The sequence below is a fragment of the Scyliorhinus torazame genome, chromosome 7 (genome assembly GCF_047496885.1).
Source record: "Scyliorhinus torazame isolate Kashiwa2021f chromosome 7, sScyTor2.1, whole genome shotgun sequence".
Lineage (NCBI taxonomy): Eukaryota > Metazoa > Chordata > Chondrichthyes > Carcharhiniformes > Scyliorhinidae > Scyliorhinus > Scyliorhinus torazame.
In genome coordinates this window covers 205,857,755-205,873,938 of record NC_092713.1, presented here as the reverse complement: position 1 = coordinate 205,873,938, position 16,184 = coordinate 205,857,755, and the positions used below count along the sequence as shown (strand labels likewise).

At 45.5% G+C, this 16,184-nt stretch overlaps 1 protein-coding gene across 8 annotated transcripts in view; it reads left to right on the top strand.

The window, feature by feature from the left end:
- Positions 1-16,184, top strand: part of LOC140426802 (matrin-3-like) — a 67,022-nt gene that overhangs the window by 32,819 nt on the left and 18,019 nt on the right. For all 8 annotated transcript variants that reach the window (XM_072511999.1, XM_072511997.1, XM_072511996.1 and 5 more), the window contains exons 6-10: positions 1,466-1,503; positions 7,765-7,899; positions 9,453-9,584; positions 11,736-11,879; positions 12,814-12,945. In XM_072511999.1, coding sequence (XP_072368100.1) covers positions 1,466-1,503; positions 7,765-7,899; positions 9,453-9,584; positions 11,736-11,879; positions 12,814-12,945 — 581 coding nt within the window. The remainder of the gene's footprint in view (positions 1-1,465; positions 1,504-7,764; positions 7,900-9,452; positions 9,585-11,735; positions 11,880-12,813; positions 12,946-16,184) is intronic.

Here is a 16,184-nt window from a genome sequence, read left to right as displayed (position 1 = left end):
CCCATCTCCGAAAATCGTCCTTCATTTGGTCCACCAGACGGGCCAGATTCAATTTATGCAGCCAGTCTCATTCCCGCGCCACTTGGATGCCTAGGTACCTAAAGCTTCCCTCTACGAACCTAAACGGTAGCACGCCCAGTCGCCTCTCCTGTCCCCTCGCCTGGACCACAAACATCTCACTCTTTCCCATATTAAGCTTGTACCCCAAGAACTGGCCAAATTCCCCTACAGTCCTCATGATTTCTTCCATCCCTCTATTGGGTCCGAAACATACAGAAGCAGGTCATCCACATAGAGCAAAACCCTGCCCCCCCCTGCCCCCCCCCCCCCCCCCCCCCCCCCCCCCCCCCCCCCCCCCCCACACACCCCTGGACCAGTCCGCTCCAGCCCCTCGAGGCTCTCGGAGCAATTGCCATCGGCTCTATAGGCAGCGCAAACAACAGTGGGGAGAGGGGGCATCCCTGTCTCGTCCCCGGTGCAGTCTAGAATAGTCCGATGTTGTCCTATTCGCCCGTACACTTGCCACAGGAGCCTGATACAGTCATGATACCATTGTTAAGTATAAATGTAGTCTTATTTTTACACTGGTTTGTAGCTGAATTATTACCTCCGTCGCTGAAAGTAGGTGGTTGGAGGTGGATTTGCCTGGAGCCTTCTCAATGAAATGGAGCGGTAAACAGAAAGATTTCCTTTTTCGGCTTTGCAGATGGGGATCTTTAGGCAGGCTGGGAAAAGTTTTTGAATAAGAGCAGTGTAATTATACACATTGAGGCATTTTTTAAAAATGTAAAGTATCGGGCAGCACGGTGGCCTAGTGGTTAGCCCAGCTGCCTCATGGCACGAGGTCCCAGGTTCGATCCCGGCTCTGGATCATTATCCGTGTGGAGTTTGCACATTCTCCCCGTGTCTGCATGGGTTTCGCCCCCACAACCCAAAAAAAAAATGTGCAGTGTAGGTGGATTGGCCACGCTAAAATTGCCCCTTAATTGGAAAAAATAATTGGGTAATCTAAATTTATAAAACAAAGAATTTTTTTTTTAATATCCAATTCTTTTTTTCCCAATTAAGGGGCCCTTTCGCATGGCCAGTCCACCTACCCTGCACATCTTTGGGTTATGGGGTGAGACCCGTGCAGACATGGGGAGAATGTAAACTCCACCCTGACAGTCACTGTTCGGTCCTGAGGCCGGGATCGAACCCGGGTTCTCGGTGCAGTGAATCATAAACCTCGAGTTAACAATGTGACTGAATTATGCGCTCGACTCAGTGCTTGCTTCACTTGTTGAGACTGGAATTCCTGGCCTTGACAACAAACGTTTTGAGTTATGTTAATTGTTTGAAGTTGTACGGTGCTAGATTATATTTAAAATAATTTCCCATTTAAAAAAAAAAAAAAAATTGAATGCCTTAACATAAGAGGTAATTGTATCTTATCAGAGCTTATGATATTTTTTGTGTTTTTCAGGCAACAGAAAAGGTCAAATGCAAAACAAACGAAATATGGTCAGTTTTTGCTTCATTACAGTATGAATAATGTCCGAGGCCAAAAGACTCCACTGGTTCTAGGTCTTAGGCTATTTTAGTGGAGTTGGGAAAACTGGTTCTCTAGTTCAAGAGATTAGATGATGCACATTTTTTTTCAAAATGAAAAAGATTAAAATAAAGCACATTTGGGGAGAACACCCAGTGATGTAAAGATCATGGCATAAATATATTTGATGTAAATTGATCTTCGACAAACAGTTTTGTCATCTTTGGTAGAGAAACTGGAATTTTGCTGGGCCAGCACATTCCTTTGTTGTCATGTTATTTTCTGCCACATTTTAGCCAGAATCCAGTTGCATATTTTATGGTTACAGAATATTTACTCACAGAAACAGGCCATTTGGTCCAACAGGTCCGTGCTAATATTTATGTTCCACCAACCCTCCATCCACCACCCTTCTTCATTTAACGCCATTAAAATTAGCTTCTAATCCTTTCTGCCTTATGCCATTTATCAAGCTTCATTTTAAATGAATCTATACTATTAACCTCAGCTTGGTGGTGGGTTTCATTTTCCAGGCTAAAAATAATTAGTAAATATCTTGCATTAGTTCTGATCTCCCTGCAAGTGGAAACATCTCCATGTCTACCCTATCAATCCCTTTCATACTCTTGAGTACCTCTATCAGATTGTATTTCTTCGCGCACCCCGGGTTGGATTCTCCACCACGCCACATTTCTGCCTCGACCCGCCAGCGGGATTCTCAGTTATGCCAGCCGGTCAATGGGGTTTTCTATTGTGGGGCAGTCCCACGCCGTCGGGATACCCCCGGGTGCCGTCAAAACGGAGAATTCCACGCCCCCTATCTTTTTTCTAGAGAAAAGAGCTCCATCCTGTTTAATTGTTCCCAAGAAGTATAATCTCACAATCCTGGTGTCATTTTCATAAATCTTCTTTGAACTTTGTTTCCATCTTCTGTGTCCTTTTTATGATTTGGAGACTATAAATGTGCACAGTACTTTTCAAGTGCAGGCTACACAATGTTCTGTACAATTTTAACATCACATCCCTACTTTTCAATTCTACCCAACTAGAAATAAACAGCTTTGTTTATTTTTATGGCCTTATTAACCTTTTATATTGGCAGAGGGAAAGGTTGTAACCAAGTAATTATGCCATAAATTTTAAATACGTGCAATCAAAGATGATATCCAAACTGGTTTTGTTCACATTTTTGATGAGCGCATCATTAAGCAGTTCAGGGTTTTGTCCATGACAAGTTAAAACTCGACATGTTATTGGCAGGGTACCCACTTCAGGCAGTTCACATTCTCAATGTATTATTGTCCTAAAACTGTTGAGAGTCACCAGGCTACATGGAGGAGATTAATAATGGCTACGTTCAGTAAATTGGCTTGGGAGTTCTTGGCATGAACCGTTGTTTTGAGAATTGACGTGCTAACACAGCCAATGTGCCCTGGTCTCTCATATATTTAATTTCTCTCAATTTGACCTATCAATATCATCAAATACAAAGAACAAACAAAGAACGAAGAAAAGTACAGCACAGGAACAGGCCCTCCAAACCTGTGCCGACCATGCTGCCCGATTAAGCTAAAATCTTCTACACTTCCTGGGTCCGTATTCCTCTATTCCCATCCGATTCATGTATTTGTCAAGGTGCCCCTTAAATGTTATTATCGTCCCTGCTTCCACCACCTCCGGCAGCGAGTTCCAGGCACCCACTACCCTCTGTGTATAAAAAATTGCCTCGTACATCTACTCTAAACCTTGCCCCTCGCACCTTAAACCTATGCCCCCTTGTAATTGACCCGTCTACCCTGGGGAATAGCCTCTGACTATCCACTCTGTCTATGCCCCTCATAATTTTGTATGCCTCTATCAGGTCGCCCCTCAACCTCTGTCGTTCCAGTGAAAACAAACCGAGTTTATTCAACCGCTCCTCATAGCTGATGCCCTCCATACCAGGCAACATCCTGGTAAATCTCTTCTGCACCCTCTCGAAAGCCTCCGCATCCTTCTGGCAGGGTGGCGACCAGTATTGAACACTATACTCCCAAGTGTGGCCTAACTAAGGTTCTATACAGCTGCAACATGATTTGCCAATTCTTATACTCAATGCCCCGGCCAATGAAGGCAAGCATGCCGTATGCCTTCTTGACTACCTTCTCCACCTGTGTTGCCCCTTTCAGTGACCTGTGGACCTGAACTCCTAGATCTCTTTAACTTTCAACACTCTTGAGGGTTCTACCATTCACTGTATATTCCCTACCTGCATTAGACCTTCCAAAATGCATTACCTCACATTTGTCCGGATTAAATTCCGTCTACTTTCTCTCCGCCCAAGTCTCCAAACGATCTAAATCCTGCTGTATCCTCTGACAGTCCTCATCGCTATCCGCAATTCCACCAACCTTTGTGTCACCTGCAAACTTGCTAATCAGACCAGTTACATTTTCCTCCAAATCATTTATATATACTACGAACAGAAACGGTCCCAGCACTCATCCCTGCGGAGCACCACTAGTCACAGCCCTCCAATTAGAAAAGCACCCTTCCATTGCTACTCTCTGCCTTCGATGACCTAGCCAGTTCTGTATCCACCTTGCCAGCTCACCCCTGATCCAGTGTGACTTCACCTTTTGTACCAGTCTACCATGAGGGACCTTGTCAAAGACCTTACTGAAGTCCATATAGACAACATCCACTGCCCTACCTGCATCAATCATCTTTGTGACTTCTTCGAAAAACTCTTATCAAGTTAGTGAGACACGACCTCCCCTTCACAAAACCATGCTGCCTCTCACTAATACGTTCATTTGCTTCCAAATGGGAGTAGATCCTGTCTCGAAGAATTCTCTCCAGTAATTTCCCTACCACTGACGTAAGGCTCACCGGCATGTAGTTCCCTGGATTATCCTTGCTACCCTTCTTAAACAGAGGAACAACATTGGCTATTCTCCGGGACATCACCTGAAGACAGTGAGGATCCAAAGGCCTCAGCAATTTCCTCTCTAGCCTCCTTCAGTATTCTGGGGTAGATCCCGTCAGGCCCTGGGGACTTAGCTACCTTAATATTTTTCAAGACGCCCAACATCTCGTCTTTTTGCATCTCAATGTGACCCAGGCTATCTACACACCCTTCTCCAGTCTCAACATCCACCAATTCCTTCTCTTTGATGAATACTGATGCAAAGTATTCATTTAGTACCTCGCCTATTTCCTCTGGCTCCACACATAGATTCACTTGCCTATCCTTCAGTGGGCCAACCCTTTCCCTGGCTACCCTCTTGCTTTTTATGTAAAAGCCTTGGGATTTTCCTTAACCCTATTTGCCAATGACTTTTCGTGACCCATTGTAGCCTTCCTGACTCCTTGCTTAAATTCCTTCCTACTTTCCTTATATTCCACACAGTCTTCGTCTGTTCCCAGCCTTCTAGCCCTGACAAATGCCTCCTTTTTCTTTTTGACGAGGCCTACGATATCTCTCGATATCCAAGGTTCCTGAAATTTGCCGTATTTATCCTTCTTCCGCACAGGAACATGCCAGTCCTTTCAACTGACATTTGAAAGCCTCCCACATGTCAGATGTTGATTTACCCTCAAACATCCGCCCCCAATCTAGGTTCTTCAGTTCCCGCCTAATATTGTTATAATTAGCCTTCCCCCACCAATTTAGCACAGTCACCCTCGGACCACTCTTATCCTTGTCCACCAGCACTTTAAAACTTACTGAATTGTGGTCACTGTTCCCAAAATGCTCCCCTACTGAAACTTCTACCACCTGGCCGGGCTCATTCCCCAATACCAGGTCCAGTACAGCCCCTTCCGTAGTTGGACTATCTACATATTGTTTTAAGAAGACCACCTAGATGCTCCTTACAAACCCTGCCCTGTCCAAGCCCCTAGCACAAAGTGAGTCCCTGTCAATATCGGGAAAGTTGAAGTCTCACATCACAACAACCCCTGTTTTTATTTGTTTCCAAAATCTGTCTACCTATCTGCTCCTCTATCTCCCGCTCACTGTTGGGAGGCCTGTAGTAAACCCCCAACATTGTGACTGCACCCTTCTTATTCCTGATCTCTACCCAAATAGCCTCTCTGCCCTCTGAGGTGTCCTCTCGTAGTGTAGCTGTGATATTCTCCCTAACCAGTAGCGCAACTCCGCCACCCCTTTTACATCCCCCTCTATCCCGCCAGAAACATCTAAATCCTGGAACGTTTAGCTGCCAATCCTGTCCTTCCCTCAACCAGGTCTCTGTAATGGCAACAACATCATAGTTCCAAGTACTAATCCAAGCTCTAAGTACATCTGCCTTACCCGTAATACTTCTTGCATTAAAACATATGCACTTCAGGCCACCAGACCCGCTGTGTTCAGCAACATCTCCCTGTCTGCTCTTCCTCAGAGCCATACTGGCCCTATTCCTTAGTTCTCCCTCAATGCTTTCACCTTCTGACCTATTGCTCCGGTGCCCACCCCCCTGCCATACCAGTTTAAACCCTCCCGTCTGACACTAGCAAACCTCGCGGCCAGGATATTTATGCCTCTCCAGTTTAGATGCAACCCGTCCTTCTTATACAGATCACACCTGCCCCAGAAGAGCTCCCAGTGGTCCAGATAACAGAAACCCTCCCTCCTGCACCAGCTGTTTAGCCACATGTTTAGCTGCTCTATCTTCCTATTTCTAGCCTCACTGGCATGTGGCACAGGGAGTAATCCCGAGATTACAACCCTAGAGGTCCTGTCTTTTAACTTTCTGCCTAGCTCCCTGAACTCCTGCTGCAGGACCTCATGCCCCTTCCTACCTATGTCGTTAGTACCAATATGTACAACGACCTCTGCCTGTTTGCCCTCTCTCTTCAGGATGCCCTCTACCCGTTCGGAGACATCCTGGACCCTAGCACCAGGGAGGCGACATACGATCCTGGAGTCTCTTTCACGTCCACAGAAGCGCCTATCTGTGCTCCTGACTTGAGAGTCCCCTATGACTATTGCTCTTCTGCGCTTTGACCCTCACTGCTGAACATCAGAGCTAGCCATAGTGCCACTGCTCTGGTTGCTGCTGTTTTCCCCTGATAGGCTATGCCCCCCTGACGGTATCCAAATGGGTATACCTGTTCGAGAAGGGGACAACCACAGGGGATTCCTGCACTGACTGCCTGCCCTTTCTGGTGGTCACCCATTTCTCTGCCTGCCCCTTGGATGTGACCACATTTATATAACTGCTATCTATGATGCTTTCCGCCACCTGCATGCTCCTAAGTGCATCCAACTGCCGCTCCAACCGAACCATGCGGTTTGAGAAACTCCAGTTGGGTGCACTTTCTGCAGATGAAGCCACTCGGGACGCTGGAAGCCTCCCGGACCTGCCACATCTCTCAGTCAGAGCACTGCACCCCTCTAATTAACATTGCGTCAATTAATTAGTAAATTAAATTTTAATTTTTTTTTAACCAAAGTTAGTGTTAACTATGTTTCCTAGCACTAGATTTCTACTATAAATGTGAACCCTAAATACAGTATTCTCCGATCTCTGGTTTAGATACCCCTCTAAATTATAATTATATTTAATTATGTTTAATTAGTTTAACAATGCTTAATTTTTTAATTTAGTGTAGATTCCCAACCGGCCAATCAAGTCACAGCTTTACTGTGATGTCACCTCAGTTACCCCCCCCACACACAATTTGAAACGGTAATAAAAATCACTTACATTCCCAGGTTCTCAGATGCTCTCTGGTTCTCCCTGCAGATTAAAAGTTACAGGCCAGAAGTAAGAGAGAGAACAAAACAAACAAAGCACCTTCTCCCACTCTGCACCGAATTACCTCACTGTACCAAATTACCAAGTTCCAATTCCCACTCTGGATGTATCTCACTCAGGCTGTGTCTCCTTGACGTGCACAGAGCTTACTGAGTGCGCTTTCTGTCTGTCTTTTATACAGACCTCAGCTAACCAGTGTGATTCACACTACTTAAGCTTCAAAGAGAAGAATACAATGTGCACCTTTGTGCCACTAAACAGGCCTCAAATGTCAATATTTAAAAGAAAAGTTAATGTGAAAAAGTGTTTATAATTGTAATCATCTTCATATGAAAAGCTATTGCTGCCAAATGATAAAACAGCATTATTTTTCATTCTTTGTGTCTGGTGAGCTTAAAAATTGAGTGGAAAAGTAGTTTTGAACTGTTCTTTCCAGTGAAGTATCTTGTACGTTCAACTAAGCAGATATATTGTTCTTTTTTTTAAAAGCCATTGGATGAACCTGGCCGAGTGCTTCATATGACAGAATTACCGAAAGGAAAATGCAAAGTGAAAGATATCCTCAAACTCGCACAACCTTTTGGAATCATTACAAAATATTTGCTTTTAAATACCAAGAGCGAGGTGAGTAAAATAAATATGTTTTCTATAAAGAGAAATTAGCAAACCAGATTCAGTTAAATGATGCTGTAACTTTTTTTTTTAAATCTATTTATTCTCCTCATTTTCAACGTTTTCATCAATAAACAACCAAACATCTGCACCTGCTTTCTGCCCGAGCCGGTCCGACATGCTGAAAATGGCTTCATGGAGTTCTGGTTCCAGGTTCATGAGCCCTATCCCGAGATGACATTGAAAACCTCTCTCCAACAAACTCCTCACATTCCACGTAACTATCCTAACCAGGGGGTCTCACCCTCTGCCGCCTCTCCTAACCGCCATCATCATCATACCTCCGGGCCCTGCCCACTGGGCTTGCCCCCTCCCCAGTCCCATTGAACCCCTCCTCCTCTTTCCCCCCCCCCCCCCCCCTCATCCACTTCCTCTCGAAAACACCTCACCCAGTATCAGTCCTCCTCCCACTTCTTACACCTCCTAGGCCCTTCGAAACCTGTTCTACCAGGCTCCGATGACCGCAGCCTCACCACACCCAGGTTCACTGACCAGCTTGAGTTAGCCAGTGTGGAGGTCCCTGCCAGGCCCCTTCAATCCCGCCCACCCCCAAAAAAAGATCCAGTCCCAGGAAACAAAGTACCTACAAAAACAAATAATCACTGCTTTTGGTGGCTCATTTGCCTTTGGTTTAGGCCTCCACGCCCTATGAGACCGATCCAGTTCGTACCGGGAGGGATCTTCCCTCTCCCCCAACAGCTCCGCCAACATCTTGGCAAAATACTCCATCGGCCTCGAGCCTTCCGCCCCTTCGGGCAGGCCCACGATCCTCCAATTTTGACACCTAGCTCTGTTTTCCAGGCCCTTGTTGGCCTCCACCACACTCTGCAGGTCCTCACCCATCAAGGTGTGCTGATTGCTGTGTTGCAACAAGGCCTCCTCCACTCCCTTCAGTTTATCATCCTGCTCCCGCACCTTGGCCGATGTCCTCGACACCGTCGCCTTCACCGGGGCAATCGCCTCCTGCACCACCATCTTCAATGCTGCCATCATCTCCTTCCTCATCACCTCCATGTGTTTTGTGAACTGTTTTTCAAGATCCAAAGCCATCACCTCAGCCGTCTTTTCTGCCGTGAACAGTGCGGCCCCACCCAGCTTCCGCCATCCTTCCAGTTGCTGAGCAGACCCTTCCACTCATCAGTGAACCTTTGCTCGCTCTTTCTTCACGGCAGCTTTCCTTTAGTTTTGGACATCCTTCTTCCTTATGTCTTCCTGCACAATTAACGAAACATTGCCCCTAGGGCCGAGTATTAAATTCTAAAAATCAAGCCTCGAGCAGGAGTCATCCAACATCAGGATGGTGGTAACCTGACTGGGTTATTTGGTTTCAAATGTATTAAAGCTGAGCCTTTAAGGATGCACATCAGTTTGAATTGCTCACTCTTAATTAAATATTTTAATTTGTGCATTTCACTGTACTCTTGGATTGCATGCATATAACTGTCCTAATGACAGTATTTGTACTGGTCATAAACATGAACTTTGTTTTTAAAAACAAAATTTAGGGATTTGTGGAAATGGCTACAAATGGGCAAGCACAAACAGCAGTCGCCTTTTACAGTATGAAACCAGCAACCCTTTATGGAACGCGGGTTCGAGTGGATATGTCTCATAAATACAAGGAGATAGATTTGAAGGTAACTAAACTGGAAAATCTGTTGGTGAATATCTCAGACATATTTTCCCCCCCAGTGTTTACCACCATTAAATCAGTACAGGAAAGGTGTAAATTCAGTTCTATGCATAATGCCTTCTGTAAATTGGTGTTGATTTATTTTCTTAGTCTTTGGCTGGGCAGTGATTGAAGGCTAAATATTGAAAACAACTTCAACATGACAATTAAGCCTTCATTAATTCTTGCAATTGTATGATGAATTGGATTTCAGATTGGAGACCTCCCAACCACTTTGTTGCATTGTTGTACACTTACCTGGGCTTGTTTAGAAAAATAAATGTTTTCTCAGCGATAAATTACAACGGCAAAAGAATGCCAGTCAGTGACCTTTTGCTGCAGAACTGGACACTATGTTTGAGGAGGCAGACCTACTCCTTAGACTAGGTATTTCACATTGGGTCCTTGGTCAGGGACAAGATGGTGGACTGTAAGTGAAACCGGTATGAGGAAGGCAGCAATGAAGGATCCTCAGCCCTTGCAATTGTCCAATAGGTACATTGTCTTTGCAGAGGTGAATGAGAGCAGGGAGGGTGAGCAAACACTCCCAGTGGGGAGTCATTCAAATGGGGAGTGTGAAAAGGAATGTACTTGTAGTAGGTGACAGTATAGTTAGGGGGATAAATACAGTTTTATGCAGCCAAGAACATAAATCCCGAAAGCTGTGTTGCCTGTCCGATGCCAGGATTAATGACATCTTGGGTTGGAGACAAAGTTGTAGTGATAGGGAAAGGATCTGTTCTGCTGAGGGAATATGAGCAACAAGGGGCTAAATTCAATGGGCTGAATTGCCTGCTTTTCCTTTCTCCTAGTTTTTATGATCCATGCCCTGACGTTGATTGAATCAACTGAATGATTACGTGGACTGTATCTGAGCTGAAATGTTTGGAGCGGGATTCACCAATAATGGGGCTATGTCCTTACGCTGGCGAATCACTTTGGACTTTCCTTAAGAAAGTCCTGAGTGATTCTCCCACCTGCAGGGGGCTGGCAGGGCCCCGGAGTGCTTCTCGCAGCTCTGGCTGCGGGTATGGGCCCCGCATTTCCGGTCCGGAGTCTGCGCATGACGGCAGCCTGCAGCGGCCGCCACATGGGACATGGCGGACTCGGACCGCGGAGCGGCACCAGAAATGTAGCCCCCCGAGATAGCGTGCGCCCACGGGTCCATGACGCCCGATCACCCCCCTGGCCTTCCATGAAGGCCCCCCCCCCCAGTGATCTGCAGCCGCCACTGGCTGTTCCGGGCGGCCGATAGATGGTTAGAACCATGCGGTCGGGGACTCGGCCAGTTTTCCTCAGAGAATCGCGAGGTGGGGCCTTTGACAATGGCCCCCTACTCCCGCCGCATAGTTCGTGCACGAGGGACCCCCCGAGCGATTCTCCGGGGCCCATTCTCCGCCCCTGCGCCGATCGCGATTTCGGCACGGAGGCTCGGAGAATCCAGCTATTTGGTCTTTAGGGATATCTTCTAATGGATAAAAGCTTTTCATAGAAAACCTACAGTGCAGAAGAAGGCCATTTGGCCCATCGATTCCGCGCCGACGCTTCAAAAGAGCACCCTACTAGCACTGCTGCCTCACGGCACCGAGGTCCCAGGTTTGATCCCGGTTCTGCACATAATCCCTGTGTTTGCGTGGGGCTCGCCCCCACAACCCAAAAGATGTGCAAGCAAGATGGATTGGCCACACTAAATTGCCTCTTAATTGGAAAAAATGAACTGGGTACTCTAAATTAAATTTTTTGAAAAGCACCCGAAAGGTCCAATCCACGCTCTGGCCCTGTATCCCCACCCAACCTTTGGACACGGCAGACATTTTGCATGGCCAATCCACCGAACCTGCACATCTTTGGACTGTGGGAGGAAACCGGAGCGCCCGGAGGAAACCAACACAAACACAGGGAGAAAGTGCAAACTCCACACCGACCGTCACCCGAGGTCAGAATCGAACCCAGGAACCTGGCGCTGTGAGGCAGCAGTGCTAACCACTGTGCCACCGTGCAGTCCCGAAGTAAAAAGAAATTCTGTGAGGAAGATACTTTGAAGAGTACCTTACAAGACGTTCACCAGTTAAATTATAATCTTTATCTGTAATATTGCTTTCTTTTATCTCTCCAGAAGCAAAAGCAAGAACGGAGCGGTGGCAGGGTGGCACTCCTCCAGAACCTTCCTCCCTCCGGTTACTCAGATGCTGATATTGTGAAAATTGGTACTAGCTTTGGAAAAGTGCTTAATTACATTGTGATGAGACTCAGGAACCAGGTACTGTCATAAGTATTTTTTTAAAGGGAGATAAGGGCTCAATCCCTGGGTTGGAAATTTACTACACCACTAGTAACCTCTTGCCGATTTAATTTAAGTGTAGTATGTTGAAAGAAATACACCAGCAAAGTCGAAAAGTAAAAGTGAAAATGTGAGCGAGAGTTCATTAAGCCACTCTATTCAAAGTATTATATAATTAATCTTTTGTGGACTTCCTCTTTCCGGAGCATTGAATTCTTTTATCATTCAGTTTTCTGCTATGTACCTCTGAACTGGCATTGGTACAAATTAGGGATTCAGTAAAACTCTTACTTAAATTTGCCATTGGTACTATAAAAGTGTCACTACAGATTTGCATGCTATTTCCAAGAAAGGAATATTTAGCTTATTAACTGAGATGAGTTTCTCAGTCATTGCTACTTTTGTAGTCACTGCTCTTGCGGCGTTCCCCAGTGTTGTATTGGTCATGAGTGGGGGCAGAAATAATGCTGTGAAGGAGGTAATTCTTCACCTGGAAGGGGAAAAGTGGCGGGGTGCGAGACTTTTAAAACGCATTTTCCTTCTATTGTCACAAGTAGGCTTATATTAATACTGCAATGAAGTTACTGTGAAAAGCCCCTAGTTCCCACATTCCGGCACCTGTTGGGTACACGGAGGGAGAATTCAGAATGTCCAAATTACCTAACAGCACTTGTGGGAGGAAACCGGAGCATCAGGAGGAAACCCACGCAGACACAGGGAGAACGTGCAGACTCTGCACATACAGTGACCCAAGCCAGGAATCGAACCTGAGGCCCTGGCGCCGTGAAGCAACAGTGCTAACCACTCTGCTACTGTGCTGCCCATTTAAAATACATTATGTGTTAATAATGTGAATGGTTGTGGACAGCTTTGCATGGAATTTCTCCTGATGTATCCATATTGTAACCATCAGGCATTTCTGGAAATGGAGTCAAAGAAATGTATGGTAGACATGGTTAAACACTACAAGAAAACACCGTTAATATTTCGTGGTCGGAAAGTAACCGTGGATGCATCTCAGAAATACAAGACACTTGTATTAAAAGTAAGTAATGTCTTGTTTGCATCTTAGGCATTTCCTTAATCATTCAAGATCGTGAAACTGAGATAGCTTCAATAGAAAGGCCATCTATGTGTCTAGTATGGCTACTTTTGTTTGTAGAATAATTATCAGTATAATTCACTGGTAGGTCTCCTTTGCAAAAAACAAGTCATGTGTACCATACAACATAGAATCGTGCAGCACAGATGGAGGCCATTGTGCGTGCGCCAGCTCTTTGAAAGTGCTATTCAATTAGTCACATTCCTCATCTCTTGCTCCATAGCCCTATATCTGTTTTCCTTTAACGCTCTCAGAATCACAGAAAATACAGTGCAGAAGAGGCCCTTCATTTAATAATTAACACTCAGAATCACAGGAAATACAGTGCAGAAGAGGCCCTTCAGCCATCGAGTCTGTACTGAAACATGAAAAACACCTGACATACCTACCTACCTAATCCCATTTGCCAGCACTTGGCCCACAACCTTGAATGTTATGATGTGCCAAGTGCTCATCCAGATACTATTTAAATGATGTGAGGCAACCCGCCTCTATCACCCTCCCAGGAAGTGCATTCTAGACCGTCACCACACTCTGGGTAAAAATGTTTTTCCTCACATCCTTCTCCTCCTCCTGATTTCTCTCTCTCTCTCTCTCTCTCTCTCCCTCCTTCCCCCACCCCCACACACACACACCCAACCTCCTGCCTCTCACCTTGAACTTGTGACTGATCCTTCAACTAAGGCGAACAGCTGCACCCTGTCCATGCCCCTCATGATCTTGTGCACCTCGATCAGGTCGTCCCTCAGTCTTCTCTGCTCCAACAAAAAGAACCCAAGCCTATCCTACCTCTCTTCATAACTTAAAATGTTCCATCCCAAGCAACATCCTGGTGAATCTCCTCCAGTGCAATCACATCCTTCCTATAATCTGGTGACCAGCGTTGCACACAGTACTCCAGTTCTGTACAACTCCAACATGACCTCCCTGCTTTTGTAATCTATGCCGCATTTGACAAAGGCCGGTGTCCCATGTGTCATTTTCACCACTCTATTAACCTGCCCTTCTGGTTTCAGAGATCTATGGACAAAAGAGGTCAAGGTCCCTTTATTCCTCGGAACTTCCCAGTGTCATGCCATTCATTGAATATTTCCTTGTCAAATTAATCCTTCCAAAGTGCAGAACATCTCACTTTTTTCAGGGTTAAATTCCATCTGCCACTTACCTGCCCATTTGACCATCCCGCCCATATCTTCCTGTAAGCCAAGACTCTCAACCTCATTGTTAACCACCCGGCCAATCTTTGTGTCATCTGCAACCTTACTGATCCTACCTCTCACATGGTCACCACACTCTGGGTAAAAATGTTTTTCCTCACATCCTTCTTCTCCTGATTTCTCTCTCTCTCTCTCTCTCTCTCTCTCTTCTTCCCCCCCCCCCCCCCCCCCCCCCCCGGGGGGGGGGGGGGGGGGGGGGGGTGCAGCACGGTAGCGTTCTGGATAGCACAATTGCTTCACAGCTCCAGGATCCCAGGTTCGATTCCCGCTTGGGTGACTGTCTGTGCAGAGTCTGCACATCCTCCCCGTGTGTGCGTGGGTTTCCTCCGGGTGCTCCGGTTTCCTCCCACAGTCCAAAGATGTGCAGGTTAGGTGGATTGGCCATGATAAATTGCCCTTAGTGTCCAAAATTGCCCTTACTGTTGGGTGGGGTTGCTGGGTTATGGGGATAGGGTGGAGGTGTTGACCTTGGGTAGGGTGCTCTTTCCAAGAGCCGGTGCGGACCCGATGGGCCAAAAGGCCTCCTTCTGCACTGTAAATTCTATGATAATAATCTATGGTCATCTGTGTCATTTATATAAATGACGAATAATAGGGGACCCAGCACAGATCCACTGGACACTGGCTTCCAGTCACTAAAGCAGCCGTCTGTCATCACCCTCTGTCCTACAACTAAGCCAATTTTGAGTCCACCTTATCAAATTACCCTGTATCCTATGTGCATTTGCCTTCTTTAAGTTTCCCATGTGGGACCTTGTCAAAGGCTTTGCTGAAGTAATGTGATTCAATTTGATTCCATTAGCATTTCTGGTTGCGTACTTCAAATCATCAAAGCTGGCTGCCTAAAGGATTGTTTCATCATCTGCCTTATAGTTCTTATTTTAATTGTAGTAATTACTGACTCTCCTGTCAACAGAAACAATTTCTAATATGAAATCTCATACTTTTCAACACCCCTGCCATATATCCCAATAACCGTCTTCCTCTATGGCAATGGCTCTCAAAGTGGAACATTAACTACAAGTTATTGCAATCATCATCAGCCCATACGAGAAACTAAAGCTCTCATCCTAAACACTTGTGACATCACATAACCAGACTGGTTCCTGCGTATGAGGCTTGAACTGTCATTAGCACAAGCAGCAAAAATATAGTTTTATAAGCAAGATTTATGTTCTGTTACAATATGCAATTGTAAGCTTTGATTTTCAACATTTATGGAATAAAGCAAAGATGGGAATTGGCTGAATGTGGAGCAGATGTGAGACTGAAGCTCTCCAACTTGAAACGTGACATCACCTTGTTGGTGTCTTATCAAATGCAGCTCCATTTGTCCCATTAAATCTGTTGAGTGTTTTTGCATGACAAGCGGAAATGAGTGTGATAGGACCAGTAACTGGTCCGTAGGGTCTTTTGTCTTGACTAAATAGTTTGCAGCCCAAAAAGGTGAGAACCACTGCTCTAAGGGGAACAAGGGAATGTGAGAATTGCTGAAAAAAGAAATTATGCTGTTGAAGCTTTTCGTCTTGCACTCATCTGTACTAATGAACTACTTTGAAGATTAAAATGTTATATTTCCCCCAAAATACTAAATAATCACATCTGCCAGGTCACCTTGATAATTGGTGAGGCTTGCAACCATTGTGTTGAAAAAGTCTTTCATCCTTTGCGCTCGGCAGGCGTTGTTTGGCAGATCTTCATTTTTAGCTGTGAACAGAAAAGTTAAACGAGGGGTGTATAAGTTAGTCAAGCTTCAAATGGAAATCTTCAACAGAGAGAGCAAACTTTAGCCTGATCCAGAAGGAAAGCAAACACAAGTGGAGAATTCAGAATTGTTTTTCAAGCTAGTAAAGTGAAGGTCAAGAGTGGGTAAGAAGTAGCTATTTTTCTATTTTCATTTGATGTGAAATAGTGACTGCAATTTCTATCTGAATTTGTTTTGCTAGGTTTATTTTCTCAGTTCAT